This window comes from Xenopus laevis, chromosome 9_10L (assembly GCF_017654675.1).
Source record: "Xenopus laevis strain J_2021 chromosome 9_10L, Xenopus_laevis_v10.1, whole genome shotgun sequence".
Taxonomy (NCBI): Eukaryota; Metazoa; Chordata; class Amphibia; order Anura; family Pipidae; genus Xenopus; species Xenopus laevis.
The window spans coordinates 79,702,966-79,719,228 of NC_054387.1; the positions used below are offsets into that span (position 1 = coordinate 79,702,966).

The 16,263-nt window shown below is 38.0% G+C and overlaps 1 protein-coding gene across 1 annotated transcript in view; it reads right to left on the reverse strand.

Moving 5' to 3' along the window:
- The window catches only part of ccdc141.L (coiled-coil domain containing 141 L homeolog), a 93,082-nt gene that overhangs the window by 30,493 nt on the left and 46,326 nt on the right, over nucleotides 1–16,263 (reverse strand). Inside the window, exons 9-15 of the mRNA XM_018236004.2 lie at nucleotides 9,496–9,637; nucleotides 8,784–8,903; nucleotides 5,497–5,688; nucleotides 3,125–3,298; nucleotides 2,764–2,940; nucleotides 1,162–1,287; nucleotides 336–524 (exon numbers count right to left, since the gene is read on the reverse strand). Coding sequence (XP_018091493.1) covers nucleotides 336–524; nucleotides 1,162–1,287; nucleotides 2,764–2,940; nucleotides 3,125–3,298; nucleotides 5,497–5,688; nucleotides 8,784–8,903; nucleotides 9,496–9,637 — 1,120 coding nt within the window. The remainder of the gene's footprint in view (nucleotides 1–335; nucleotides 525–1,161; nucleotides 1,288–2,763; nucleotides 2,941–3,124; nucleotides 3,299–5,496; nucleotides 5,689–8,783; nucleotides 8,904–9,495; nucleotides 9,638–16,263) is intronic.

The following is a 16,263-nucleotide window of genomic DNA, read 5'->3' on the forward strand; positions in this document are numbered from 1 at the left end:
CCCATACCTATAGCTTCATTGTACCTATTTTTACATTTAATAAAAATCCATTATTACTATTTTCACTTATTTATAAATCACCATTCCATTCCATAGTGTTATACAATAAATGTGTGTACACTGAAGATACAAGTATACATACAAAGCAGTCAATAACAGATACAAGAGGTAAAGAGAGTGCTGTCTAAAAGAGCTTACAATATAAAAGAAAAATATGTTACTTATTCTAATGGGACATGCCAAGGGGTTTTCATCTAAAGAGCCTGTTCAATAAATCTTCCTAGAAGTTCTCTGGCAACTTGTCTGTGTGCATGGGACAATGCATTACTACTTACCTCTGTCTTGACTTGATAAAATGCCACCATTTTGATGAAAATATCATCATACTCTGCAATGCTGTCCCTTACTTTCTGGTGAAGCTCAGCCAAGTAATTTATTTTGCCAGATTTTTCCGGCAATTGTGTGCCTTCCCGGGCAAGAAGATCAGATATCTTTATAGCATATTCAGCGTCAGCATTGAGATTCTGGTAAAATAGCAAAGTAGTGTAGCACGATATTATTACTCGCATATCCACAGTGGGGATTTTACAGAAAAGTTTTATATCAGTCTCTGTATCAGTTGTGCTTACAATCTTAGTCCTGATTGCATAAATATACACTACAGGCACAGATATTGCCTTGGCAAGAACCTATGGCCCCAGTGCTATATAGTGCTATATATTGAAATCTTTGTATACTGGTAAAGACACAATCACCAATCAGCTTTAGCATGCTGTCCTAGCCATACATTTCAGAAAAAACAACTGTGGCCACAGTGAGCACAAGGACCCAGCCAGGAGCAGCAAATCTGTCTTCATATGGCAGCATGGGCTGTTTGCTGGTAGCTACTGAATGCAAAATATGTAATAAGATCTTACAGTAGGCACCGGCTGGTGCAGAAAGAAAAATAAAAATCTTGCTGTAGTTTGACCCCTTACTGGGTTCTAATCACCCTTTTCCTCTACCCTCCATCACCTGTTTTTTGTAGCATACAAGTCACAGTAAGAAATCAGGATGACAAAGGGTGGTACTTGCAGAACAATTTCAGTCTGAAAACCTCATTAACGGTTCAACATGAAATTATAATGGTAAAAAAATGTAAATATTGTGATATTAACTCACCTGATACTTATTTTTAATGTGATTTAGTTTTTCTTGTGCATTTAATATAGTTTGGAAGTTATTTCCCAAGCTCAGAGTATAAAATGGTTGTAGATCCTTCTCCAATGCTTCTAATCCATCGGTAGCCTCACAAAAGAAAAAAATATGGCTTATAACATTTGTCATTTACTTTGTTAACTCAGCATTCAAAGGAAAAGGAAACCTACAAATCATTGGAGAAAAGGTAGAGCAGGGCTGTCCAACTGGAGACCAAAGGACCAAATGAGACCCTTCAAAGGATTTTTATGGCCTCTAATGGGCTCAAATTCAAGACTTCAAAACTCAAGACTCCATAGACTTCCCTGTATGAAATAAATCAACCATTATATATATAAAAAGTTGGACAGCACTGCATTAGAGGATCATTGTAGATCACTGAAGAAATTTTTTTTTTAATTCAATGTGTCACTTGTATCAGAGCAGCAGAATGATGAGAACTGTAATCCTGCCATCTTGGCAGGGTCACTTCCAAAAATGACTTTTCATCTGTAAAAATTGTTGCCTATTTATGTATTCTGTGGCTCTGACACAGGTCAGAACTGTTTTTCCTAAGTGAAAACAACATGGAGATAAGGAAGGCAATTAGGCCCAAGTTTGTGGGAAAGGCCTAGACCTAGGACTAGGTGGGCAGGAGATTTTTACAACTGTTTAAACAGGGTTAGAGGTGGTTGGTGTGTGCAGAGGAGTGCAGAGGAGTGCAAGTGGGGGTGGGGCTTGGGGTGAAACCAGACCCTGTAGGTGATATAATGGTGCATGTTTTCACATATGGTTGCATTTTTCTTTTATATAATTATTTAGATTTCTTTTATAATTATAGGAATAAGCAAAATTTTTGCCTGGTACAATTGTGAGAAAGTGAATTTTTTACCATTAGTTTTTATTTTAGAAATTCACTCTAGAATTCGACATTTGTTGCACCATTAGAAACACTCTTTTTGTGCCAGAAAAAATGTGATTAATAGAATTTCTCCATGCATTTTGTTTTCCTGCTTTTTTTGTGCCAGGAAAAACATAGACGCCTCCATTGACTCTAATGCGTTTGACAAAATGTCATTTTGTGAAAGATAAATCTGATCTATAAATCTTATAAATAAACCTGTAAAATATCCACTATTTTCTCTCACTCTTTAAAACTGATATAAACTGATGGAAAAAGATTAGCCACATGCCAATTAGACATATAATGCTTTAGATCAGAATAGCTGGAAAGTCTGTGGATATTTCTAGTGAATGAAAAAAGTGTTATTGCATGCATAATGCAATATATATATATATATATATATATATATATATATATATATATATATATATAAACAAGGGAAAGTTGTACTCACCACTATCACCACTAGTTTTTAAAACCATTAGGCGGGGGGTGCAGCGAGGCTGTGACCACAAAATACATATAGACAATTACAAGAGTCCTCAGCTGAGTCTTGTAATTGTCTATATATATATATATATATATATATATATATATATATATATATATATATATATATATACAGTATATATTTATAAATAAATAAATGTATTTCGTTGTTACTCTTGCACAAGACTACTTACTGACTGCAACTTGTCTTTAATTGTCCTCCATTGTTGGTTTGTGGAATTGGCTTGATTCAAGCGTTGCTGCCATATTGAGCCAAGATTTATGATCTCAGCTTTTTCCTTATTCAAATTGTCAATAGTTCTTTCAATTGCTTGTGCGTGTTTGTTGTTCAAGACTGTGTTTGTATTCATCTGCAAGAAATGTTTATCACATAAACCAGTTGCAATTAAACCTGTTTGGTTTTTTTTAGGCAATATTCAGCTGAAAATACCAAACTCTTGTTTTTGTACATGATTCCCATTTCCAGCAGTGACCTCTGCCCAGTATGTTTGATTATGTGTGCCATTGGCATAAATCCTTAAAACCATTCCTTACCATTTTTATGATATTTAGGCAGTTCTGCCCCATATCTTGAACTGAGAAAATCTGTGTAAGGACAAACTGTAACTGTCCTTCTGCTGATTTCAGGACTGATGCTGTATCTGTCTCTGCGCCTTCTTCCATATTCGATGTATACAGTTTTCTCAGACTCTGGATGGCAGATTTTAGCTAAAATAAATGTTAGAAATTGATTTAATTAAGCATATTATTATAAAATAAGATATATTTTTGTAGAGGGTATTCATTACATGAAAGTGTAAGGATGTGGTAAAGCTGAAATACCAATACAGTGAGTGCCCGTAGTAGTATACTGTATTATACTCCTGGACACAATTTTCTGGATAAAGCTATATTGGGGAGGTGACCCCATGAGTTAGGCTCTAGGCGATGTGAAGACTGGAAACATGCTCAATAGAAGTTTTAGAATAATTCCTAAAATGTACATGTGCCCATTCCAAGCCTGAGTATTACAGTAGAACAAAAATGGCACCACTGCACTCCGCAGTAAATTAGCAGAGTCAATTAATTTCTTATAGAAAAGGTGCACTGTCCTGGGGCAAAAGGTTAATTATTTGGCGCATGGCGGAGGGGTGCCCTACATTATCAGTGTTATTAAAATGATATCAGTGTTTGCAATATAACCAATACAATACTTGTAAACCAGACATTGAATCACAGCCAATTAATTTATCTGCAACTGATTCCATAAAAAGCCACAGAGGAACACTGGTGGCGTAACTACGGGGGATCGGGTGGTGCAATTGCACCAGGGTCCGCTCCCCCGGGGCCCGCCGGTGATCGGCAAGGAAACCAACATGACGGTAAGGAAACCGTGCTTCTAGTGCGTCTAGAGGGGTGGGGGGAGGGTCCAGGTACACATCCTGCACTCGAGCCCGGAGGCTGCTAGTTACGTTACTAGGGAACAAGACCCCCAGTGCTCTTCTGTGGCTTTTTATGGAATCAATTGCAGATAAATGAATTGGTTGTGATTCAATCAACAGCCAAATTTAGTAATTTCTGTAACAAGTGAGTAGGGATGTAGCGAACGTCGGAAAAAAAGTTCGCGAACATATTCGCGAACTTGCGCAAAAACGCGAGCGGTTCGCGAACGGTTCGCGAACCCCATAGACTTCAATGGGAAGGCGAACTTTAACATCTAGAAAAGACATTTCTGGCCAGAAAAATGATTTTAAAGTTGTTTAAAGGGTGCAACGACCTGGACAGTGGCATGCCAGAGGGGGATCAAGGGCAAAAATGTATCTCCCAACACTGCTAGACTAATAGCACTGGGCTCTTATAGTAGTAGTAGTAGTAGTAGTAGTAAAACAACAAAAAAATAAATAAAAGCAGTCCTTACAAGGACTACTGTTATTGCAGCAGTCAGCAGATGAGATCAGAAGCAGGACAGCTGCCCACTGCAGCTACATACAGAGCACTGCAGTAGAAGGTAGATTACTAGCCAGCAAAGCTACCTAAGCTTAAATGTCCCTCAAACCCCTGCAGACTTCTGTCCCTCCAATAACAGAGCAGTATCAAAACGATTACTAGCCAGCAAACTTTCAACTGTCCCTGAAATCACTAACAGGCAGCAGCTCTCTCCCTACACTATCTCTTCAGCACACACAGGCAGAGTGAAAAAACGCTGCAGGGCTTCGGTTTTTATAGGGAAGGGGAGTGGTCCAGGGGAGAGCTTCCTGATTGGCTGCCATGTACCTGCTGGTCTGGGGTGAGAGGGCAAAAAAAAGCGCCAACAATGGCGAACCCAAAATGGCGAACGTCGCGCGACGTTCGCGAACTTCCGGCGAGCGCGAACACCCGATGTTCGCGCGAACAAGTTCGCCGGCGAACAGTTCGCGACATCTCTACAAGTGAGTTGTCAATCTTTAAAAACAAGAGTAGTGGGTGGGGATTACTGACAGAAGCAGTGATTTAACTGGGTTGTTCACCATTGAGTACTTGTGATTTTTGAGTTATTTAGCTTTCTATTCAGCAGCTGTCCAATTTGCAGTGTCAGCAAGCTGGTTGCTAGGTTCCAAATTTCACTAGCAACAATGCACTGATTTGAATAAATGAATAAGTGTCATATAAATAGGAGAGTACCGGAATAAAAAGATCAGTAATAAAAAGTAGCATCAACAATACATTTGTAGCCTTACAGATGATTTGATTTTTAATGGGACCAGTGATCCCCATTTGAAAGCTGGAGAGAGTCAGAAGATAAAATAATAATTGAAAAATTATAAAAAATAAATAAATAATGAAGACAAATTGAAAAATTGCTTAGAACTGGCCATTCTATAACATACTAAAAGTTAACTTAAAGGTGAATCACCTCTGAAATGACCCTGCCTCAATAAAGTTTGTACCTCTGCTGATGATTTTAAAAATGCTATGTATCCATTTAAGCATTCCAGTTTTTCATCAATACTTTGATCCAAATCTTTTAATTGTTCTTCCAGTATATGGGTGCGGTTACTGAACTCTTCTGTGCACAAAGGAACACTTTGAGCGACTTCACTCATGGTCTTGCCAGCTGATTCCATGTACTGAGATGCCTCCTATATCCAAAAAATAGTGAAAAAGTGAAAGTGTGTTGTAAATTAGTACAATAAAATATTGTATTACCGCACACCTCCTTCCACTTTTCTGTGTGGTGGTGCTGGTCCTCCGTTGACCAAGCCCGGTCTCCTTACTGCTGTGCAATTTCAAAAAACGGTCCGCACACACCAATGTTGCAGTCGGGGATTGTACCCCTTTTATTAATGCCACCAACAATCAAGGTTTCGGGGGGAACACAGCCTTCTTGTAAATTAGTAGCCATAAGCAGCAAGGTTTAAATATCACATAAAGGCCTGTATAAATATGCTACAGATATAAGGCAGGAGTGTCCCATAACTTCTAGTTAAAGGAGTTATTCACCTTTCACACTGCATAATAATTACAGGCCAATACTAAATCCAAATGAATTGAGTCAACACATTTCCTGCTCCTACTGGTGATTCATACATCATTGCTACAGCAGCTGCAGTGCACCCAGTGCATGAACTGTCGTTGAATTGCTTGTGTAAGGTGTTTATTGTATAGCTGAAAGCCTGTTTACATGGCCACCCATATGCTAAGTAGCCCAAATGCCTTTGGATCAGCAGAGGATGTTCTTATAGGTGTTTTGTCATGCTGGTACATCATTTGCATTCCCAAAACAAAATGTGTGATGTGTGTCTGTGTATATAAAATGTGGAATGATTATAGAGGCAAGACAGGGCAAAAGGTTTAGTAGGAGAAGCATTGTGTGTTTATTTTATATTCATAGACTAGTCACATGAAAGGATACAAAACTGTCTCCTTTAACACTTAAGGGACTAGTGAACAGGCACAGAGGATTTACAACAGCAGGATGCTATGTATGGGTTGAACACTGTCCAGACCAGCACTGGGCCACACATAGTGATCCAGTGGATTGGCTGGCAGGTTTATTGATTAGCCCCTCCATTATAGAACCTGTAATAAAACCAAAGTGACTGTAGGAAAATGTTATTTTAAGATGGAAAATCAAATGCATTCAGCTCACTCCAAAGATGTTGAAAATAATACTTCCTGTGGGATGCTGAAGAATTTTCTAAAACTCAACTAAACTTACAGCATGAACAAAAATATATGACAAAGTCTTTGAAACTGAATATAAAAATGCATTTTAAAAAACATTATACAATGTTCTGGTAGCTTCCATTACCCAAAACATCAGATTGAGCTGAGCTCTGGCAGGGCAATTTAATTTAGCTTAGTTAGATGCGGCAGTTTGAAGTCTTTCCTGGGGAGGGCTAGTCTTTGGCCTACTGTGTATAAAAAATCAAAACTCATGGAGTTTTGAGATGATCAAGCTCTCTCACAAAAATAAAAATAGGATTATTTGACCTCTCCAAGATCAGTCCTGGACATTCTGAACAACATGTGTAAGTTTATATCTCAGTGCTCTGGAAGATTTTATGGGACAACAGTGTAAAATAGATTTGATTAGTTAGTTGGTTATATTAGCAATTTAGTTTAATGTTTAATAATACACACATCCTATTATTATGGATATTGGAGTTTATATGCATATACTGGAACTAATGTTCATATCTATCATTGGATCACTATGCAGCCTCCACAATGTGGTAACAATAGAAAAGTGATTGTACAACACAACACCTTGCCACTCCTGGAATAATTTATAATGTATAATGTTTATTTTGGATGAATAGATCACAAGATAAGGAAAAAACGGTTTCAAGATCAAAACTAGAGTTCCTTTGTTTTATATAGAGTTTACTAAAACTTAAACTTCTTAATTTTACTTATACTTCATAGTCACTATAGCATTAAAGTGGAATACTTTGACTTTTAAGAGTAAATTTTAAGAAAATTAAAAAGAAACAACAGCTGATTATTCCTAAATTGAAATGTAATGGGAATTGAAGTTTTGAAATGTTTTATTTTGATTCCTGTAACCACTATAAGAGGTAAATTTATGCAATTTTGTATCATTTGTCCTTTTTTTTATTTTGTCATATTATTATTATTATAAATTTCTCATACTTATATGCCACTTAATGCCTGCTTAGATATATGTTTTAAAAAGAAAAAACAATAAAAATTATTGAAAACGTAATTTAGCTTAGTTGTTGTATTCTAAGGAAATATAAAAAGGACCAAGGTCAACCTGGTGATCATTGTTGTGATTACACTGGTTAAATCATTTGAGTGCCACACAGACTCTATGATGCCAGCATGGAAACAATGTAGAGTAGCCTGCTCGCACAACCCTGGCCTTCAGCAATTCGACGCCTGGTGCACGGTGTCGGAGGGATCGGCACCCCCCTCAGCAATTGATCCAAGAAGACACTGGCACACAGAGGCTAGTAACAGCAGGGTTATACCCTTGCGTGTTTATTCTGCAAACGTGCAACGTTTCGGGGTCAGAACCCTTTGTCAGACCCCTTTGTCAAGCTGCTGATGCTTGACAAAGGGGTCTGACCCCGAAACGTTGCACGTTTGCAGAATAAACACGCAAGGGTATTACCCTGCTGTTACTAGCCTCTGTGTGCCAGTGTCTTCTTGGAGCCAGCATGGAAACACCACTGCACAGGTGCCATCGAATCTATAGTTCTGGGTTTCCTGTTGATCTGTGCCACACCATTTGGTACAGGAATGGAACCCATTATCTAGAATGTTTGGGACTTGAGGTATTCCAGATAAGGAATAATTCCAGAATTTGGATTTCTGTACCTTAAGTCTGCTAACAAATCATTTAAACATTAATTTAACCCTATAGAATTGTTAAGCATCCAATAGGAATTCATTATACTGTATCTTAGTTCTGATCACGTACAAGGTACTGTTTTATTATTACAAAGAATTGTTTTTTTAAATTTGAATTATTTGATTAAAATGGAGTCTATGGGAGATGCAATTCTGGCAATTTGGGTCTTTCTGGATAACAGGGTAACAGATCCTATACCTGCAATACATACAATTTAGAAGATGTTTTATTAAAGCAGAAATATCTGCTGGACTAATTAGCGTCTCTGCTCTAAATGCAATGCAAAATCATTACGTGACTTTTTACTGAATAAGAGGCAGATTGTGCTGTTATTAGGTCCATGTGAAAAATTACCTTGGTTTGATTAGCCAGCTCTATAAGTTTACTCAGAACTTCCTCACACTCAGCGAGACTCCATCCAAGTTCATTGTATCTTTCCAGGTCTGCAGTTATTCTCTGAACCCACAGTGACACCTATGTAATGAAAGGTTAAGTAGCATGTACATGGTAATATTAAATTCACTCTGTTTATAAAACACCCCATATCACAGAGCCAAGAAATGTACAGCTGCCAATGCCATACGACAAGCCAGTTTGCCTTTAGTCAATTTTAATCTGCATGACAAGCCTTTCATATGAATTCAACGTGCCAGCCGTATGCCATTATACTGGCTCAAACAGCCTCTCTAGGTTGCTATTGAAGAGTGTAATCCATTCAACAACTATGGTTTGTATTATATTTATCTATAGAAATAATCTTTACTTATCAGTAAGGTCTTGTTTTGGGCCTTGGTGCATAATTCAACATGTAACCATTTATTTCCAGCAATGGAACAATTCCTTCCAGAGCTGAAAATATACGCCCCAATTATTAACCCTCATATGCAACCTTACATTTGTTACTTGTAACAAATTATAACTTATAATAGATTTTGGAAAACATGCAACCCTAATAGTGAGTGGTGTTCAGTACTGTTCAAAATTGTTTCCTCTTTATGCAGGACGTTCATAAAGTGAAAGTGCAAGGGTGTTCTGGGCAGCAGGTTATGTAGTGCGTATACTGTACCTTCCTAAAATGCTCCTCTAGTGACACAGCATTTTGTTGTTCCTTTAAGGCTTGATCATTTGGCGCAAGGATCTGGACCATTAGCTGATCTACTCGTTTCTGAAGATACCTGATCATTTCCTGAATTCCAGACATCCCAGAGCTAAATATGAACCAAACAGCTGTTAGCACCTCTCCTACCTTGGATCAATGCCCAGCTGATAAACTATAGATGGAAATATCTAATCTGCTGTACCCACAGTTCTTCAGACTAGTACTGCTGCTACATTGCATGGATGTTAAGCAACAGCAGAGGAATTAAACAGAATAATGCAGTTTAAAATGTATTTCTTTATTGGAGTTTTCCCAGGAAAATGATACTGCCCAAACACAAATAAAGAAGGATCTCAATTAATTTAACACCTAACTACTTGAGAATGTTCTTAAAGGGATACTCTCTTAGGAAAACATTTTCTTTCAAAACTCATCAGTATATAATAGTGCTGCTCCAGCAGACTCCAGCACTGAAATCTGTTTTCCAAAAGAGCAAACTTTTTATCTTTTAAATTTTGAAATCTGACATAGGGATTATCAGTTTCCCAGGAGCCCCCAGTCATGTTATTTGTACTCTTTAACATTTTTTTCAGCGTATAATGCACTGGCACATTCTTGTTTTTCACACAATATGTCTCCTTTAATCATGATAAAGGCTTGCTACCCTATAAATTATGGCTGACCAAAGAGGTAGGCATTTCTGCTTGGGATACACACTAACCAATAATAAATATTATTAGTGTTTGCCACTCTTTTGTAAATTTACTGCCTATATAATATATATAAAAAAAAAAAAATATATATATATATATATATATATATATATATATATATATATATATATATATATATAATAAAAATTGATGTGCACCCCATCTGGAGTCATCTTTTGGAGACCTTACTGTGGAGTGCTCGAAAAACTTCTACCAGAAACAACAGGACTCTTGTGAGTTTATAGAATACTCATATCATATGCGTTGCTGCCACAAAAATGTTCCCCTATGTGAGGCAGTTACTAAACCTAACCCGATATGGGCACAAGTTCAGTAGATAGAGTGCTTACTCATGGGGTTAGTGTTCTGTAATTACAGGCTAATGATAATTGCAAGGTATAAGTAACAGCGGCCCAGGCCTATAAATAGTGGCTTAGAAATAAATTGCAGGGATTCAATCATCAAGTGTTGTCCTGTCTGGTGATCTACAAGCAATGCTTTATGACTTTTGACCCACTAACCCCAAATTGCGCATGAAACTAGTTTAGTGGAAAAATACAGGTATTTTTCGAAGTATTTCATGCTTAAATGAGCACCATTGTATTAGTGAATGTTATATATAAAATGTATTTGGTCTCAGCAGTTTTAACATTGGCATTTATTCTCTTAAATGGTTTCTTTGAAACTGCTGGCATCTTGGCAAATCGAGAGAAAATACAGTTGGGTTTTATTTAAAAGCTTCATGTGATGTCCCACGCAGTAGGGTACAAACTCACAGCCTAAAATGATGTGCATAGAACATCAAGGTATTTGTTTGTTTGGTAACTTAAATGTGTCCTGTTAAAGTGGAACTTATTTATTTCCTTAAACCTAGATGAAAATGGAAATGCTCATGACCCCATATGAATGTAAGGAAATTAAACTGATATTCTGGACATGCCATGGTTCCTTATTCAAAAAACTTGGGGAAGGACAAAGAGGGGAGTACCCCAGTGCAAAATTTTAGCATACCCATTATTCAGAAAAAATAAATAGAAAGTAAAATAATTGAATTTGACCAGGCCCAGTGCCCTTGCCCCAATTATACCACATACTTCACTATCTATAAGGTTTTAACCTTCCTAATGTTCCTGATTGTTACATAGAAATCATCGCCAGAACTGTTCCAGTTCCGTCTGTCTCCAACTATTCTATGATGGCATTATATATCTAAAAGGTCGCACAAATACACACAGAAGGAAATTCTTGCAATGGTTTTATAAAAAGAAATCCTTTAAAGCTTCTCTCTTTCTCAGATGGCTGCCTTCAAGTGGCCACTACTGTTTCTTTGTTGCCTTGATGCACCCAGAACCTGTTAGTGCTTTCATGCAATTTAAGAATTAAATAAAACTTTGAAGATAAAAGCTCTACATTTATTTATATATAGATGTACTTTTCTTTCCAAGTTCACTCAAATACATTTTTCCCTGACATACATTTGAGATTAAATTCATGTGCCATGTGGGAAGTGTGGTCCATTCCATTGAAGAAGCATTTGTACAGAAAATTGACCAATATGAGCCTGGGAGTTTTAACATTAAGAGCACAAGAACAAATCTGACTTTTCAAATCTCAGTGCAGTCTGTTTATAACCTAGAATTCAAAAGCAGCTAATGGCATATTTTAGGGGCAAGATTTAGGACAAGATATTTAATTATTTGGCAGAACAACCTGTATATTTATATCTGAATAAATACTACAAGGGTCCAAGTAATTTTGTTGTATTAAGCTATCCTTCAAATCCACCATTATATCTAAGGCAAAGGGAAATTGTCATTAACAAAATATGGCAAAAAGAATGCAAAAATAACATATGACATAGTTGTATTTGCAAACTAATGCTTAATTTAAATGCAAAATATAGTTTGCTTTTCTTAATTGATTCATGAACATATGCTGTTCTACACAGAAAGACTTTAGACTCTTTGGGGGAATGTAATGAAAATCGCAAGCATTGTTTAAAATTGAATTTTGTGAATGTTTAGAGCTGCTCACAATGTAAAATCAATCTCTGGTGAATATTAAATCGCTCATTATCGCTAAGCAAAGGATAGTGTTAACACCTGATCTGGAGTTTTGTTAAATATTTGGTTGCAGAAAACACTTTGCAATTGCGAAATTGTATTACATACACGTGTTCGCAAACATTTGTTGCTGAGGTCTGAAAGAACGCAAACTATGAAAATCTTGACAAAAATGACATCACTACTCACCGTTTATAACTGATGACATCACTAGTCACTGTTTATAAGGATATAATTTACAAGATATTCATGGCTTTTGTGTATCATATCCTTATAAACCCAGTCAGAATATGCTGTTTATACCTGTGGGGCTCTTTATTTTCTGCCTGCCTATGGAAGTCACAAAGTACAAGTTTGCATTGCACCCACAATGAAGCACCTTGCACCTGATTGAGTACAAGGTGCAAAGTGCAGATGCACAGGCTCTTTAATGGGAGAAACAATTCTGTACTACTTACTGCTCTATTACTTGCTTTGCATGGAGTAGCGTAACTACAGAGAAAGCAGATCCTATGGCCATTGGAGAGGGGTCTGCTTCGTCTACATAGGATGCTCATGGGGGGATTGTGGGTGAGCAGTGAGACCTGAAACACATACAACATGGTGTGTGTGACCCACAATTTTGTGTGTTACAGGTAGCCCACAATTTTGTTAAGGCATAACCCTTACAGTTACACTACTGTTTCTGAAAGTTAATATATGACCACTGCTGTGTTTTGTGAGGTTACTATAGGGAAAGCAAAGTAAATATTATACCCTGAATGCAATGGTGAGGTGCCCCTACACATTTAAAACCATGCAGCATTCTGCTTTTGTGCTTTTGCACCTTATATATAAAGTACAGTGTAGCCAGTGTAGCCAAATGGCATTGATTGAGTTAGGTTAAATGGATGCAGCCATGTGTTGAGAAGGAGCACAGGTGTCCTTAGGGCAGCCATGTCCAAAGTCCAGTCCACGGGCCAATTGCGGCCCGTGGACAGATTTACACTGGCCCCCAGTGTCTCTCCAGAAAATTATAATAATGTGGCCCACAAAAGCAAAAGATTCACTGGCACACGGGTAATGCTGGCAGGTTGATACCCTTGCTTTAAATTTATTTAATGCAGCATGCAACGTTTTGGGGATGTCCCCCTTTATCAAACATCAATAATGAGGCCCACCCCACCAGTGATGGTATCCAAAGACAGTAGTAGGGTACAGGCCTTGTATTTACCCGCATCGCTGAAGGTGCAATAGACTGTGCTAACTCCTTCAATTAATTGAGGTATCTATATTGCCAGTGCTTAAATCAATAAATAATTCAATAGACTTCAATCCTTAATTCTAAAGTGACTCGTGCTAATGATTGTCAATCAACTTTCATAAAATAGCTCATTTGCATTTAATGTTAATGGTTCAAAGAATGTCAGGCTGAATGGCCGGCCCCGACAAATTTTCAACTCACCAAATCTGGCCCTTGTTTGGACACCCCTGCCTTAGGGGATGGCTTTGCTGTGTACAGTGCATTGTGTTCTATAGGATTTATATTTAGGAGTGTCTCAAGAAATAACAAACAATCCCACAAGACCTGCTGGTAGTAAAGCTCTATCCCAGTGTCATTCTATTTGGGGAACATGAGTTTAGCCTGAAAAAGTTGCCAAGCTCCATCTAGTGTCAAAGTGCAATAGTGATAGCAATTTTCATTTGTGACCACAAGTGCAAGTGAGGTCGCTCTATAATGATTGAAATGGGTGAATATATAAATAAATATGGTCCTTAAACATCCACATAAATTAAACAACCTCCATTACATCTATACTGCCTTTTCAAAATTGTGCACAAATGTGCCTATTGACACTGGGTAACACTGGAAAGGTTATAGGGTTTAAGAGCACAGAGGCAGTGGTTAAAGTACAAAAATAGACACAATGCATAAAAAGGGCACAATGCACCTGTTTTGCACTTTGCATGCTGCCTTCCTGCATTGTAGAATTGCCTCAGTTCTGTCCTGACTGCAGACACTGGCAACTGCCCCAGAAAATATAACTAGTGATGGGCGAATTTGCGGCGTTTCGCTTCGCCGGTAAATTTGCGAATTTCGCGAAACGGCGAAAAATTCGCGAAGCGGCGCCGGCGTCTCGTTTTTGACGCCGGCGCCCATTTTTGACGCCGGCGTCCGTTTTTTCGAAAAAAACATTTTGACGCCGGCGAATTTTTTTCCGCTAATTTTCGCGGGCGTTTTGCGAATTTATTCGCCTGCCGCGAATCTCGCAAATTCGCCGCAAATTCGCACCTGGCGAATAAATTCGCCCATCACTAAATATAACATTGCCAGTGTTCGAATGTATTGAATTCACAAGGGGTGGCAGGGGTGACGCATATATGTGTAAAGGATGTGGTAAGGAAGGGGCTGGTTTGCGCCATGATGATACAGTCTGCACCTGAACCGTGGAACTACCTCCATCCTGAGTTTAGATGGATATATCCTTTAATGGGGTCAATACATGCAACATTTGTGTCTATTTTAGCATGACTGCTCTTGCATTTATACTTAATTTTTACTTACACTTTGGAGCAACAGCCACCCTGGACCTAGAAGTAATTCCAGAGTTCTCAGAGTGGGCTATGTCAATAGGAACTGCAGATTTATGACAAAGGAGTCACTGAAACTTAATTTAAATGCAGTCAGCACAGTCCTGCAATATGCATTTATTAGACGTGTCCCTGAATTTGCAAAAGATCTGGTAACCTTATATGTAAATACCCCTTCAAGTGTTCTATATCAACATGATTCCTGACAAAATATCAAGAGTTGTTACTAAACTACAACTCCCAAGATAGCCTGAAAGCTGAGAACTTGGAGGAGGCTGGAATATGTAGTTCAGGAACAGCTGCATAACCAGGAGTTCACGATCTGTGATCTTTTGACTTGACACTTGTGATGAGAACAAACTGTGCACAGAAAATCTATACAACGGTTTATACTGGTGTGTATTTAGAGTCTCTGCTTTTCACACTTGGCACTATACAATATGGGTGTGATGAGCTCTGTCTCAGACAGCAGCTGCCACACCTCATTACTGAAAATGGCCTTTGGTATTTAAACATCTCACTGGGTCTCCACCCCTGCAGACATATAGGATGGCCATGGCAATGTAGAAACCTGGGGGGATTTAATATATCAGATGGTGTGGCTTGCAGCCCTGCAGCTGTTGTTATACTAACAACTCTGATATCCCCAGGAAGTCTTTGGTTGCTGCAGTGTAAAAACAGCTGGAGGTTCCAAGGAGTAATTATTCTTATTGATGCATAAAATATTATCGAACAATTTTTGCATAGTATAATACAGGATGTCCTCTGCACTTCTCTTAAATATGGCGGATGGCGAAGAGTGCAGCAAGACCCAGAAGGCAAGTGATTCTTTGGCCCCTGCTTGAAAATGGTCCTTAGGGTAACAAATATTTAGGAAACTGTCTTTGCATAAACTACATGCATGTAGGTAATTTAAGGATTATATGGTACTTCCACTAATATAATAATAGTAAAGTTTTGTAGCAAAAAGTGTTAAAGTATTATTACTACACAATACACCCCCCAGACTCCCCAAACCCTGGGAATCTCCATTACAGTATAGGAAGCTGTCAGCACTGATGATCTCTTTGAACCAATTGCACAGAGGAGTAGAACTTTTATTATTAAATAATAATGCCGGGACCACATACTTCCGCGTACAAATCTGGCAGAACTGTAAGAAATTTCTATGGCAAAATACAGCATTCATGCATCGCAGATTTTTATATGTTTTTGTCTAGGACCACTAATCGTGGAACTTACCTTCCACTTCAACATTCACCCATTACTTTAAATGATTGTGCGAGGACTGAAGCGGCTTAAAATAACAGCATCAAATCTGGTGTTCAGACAGAGTAAAATAAAGTCCAATTTCCAGAACCCACCAGCACACCCTGGCCTCTCCAGCA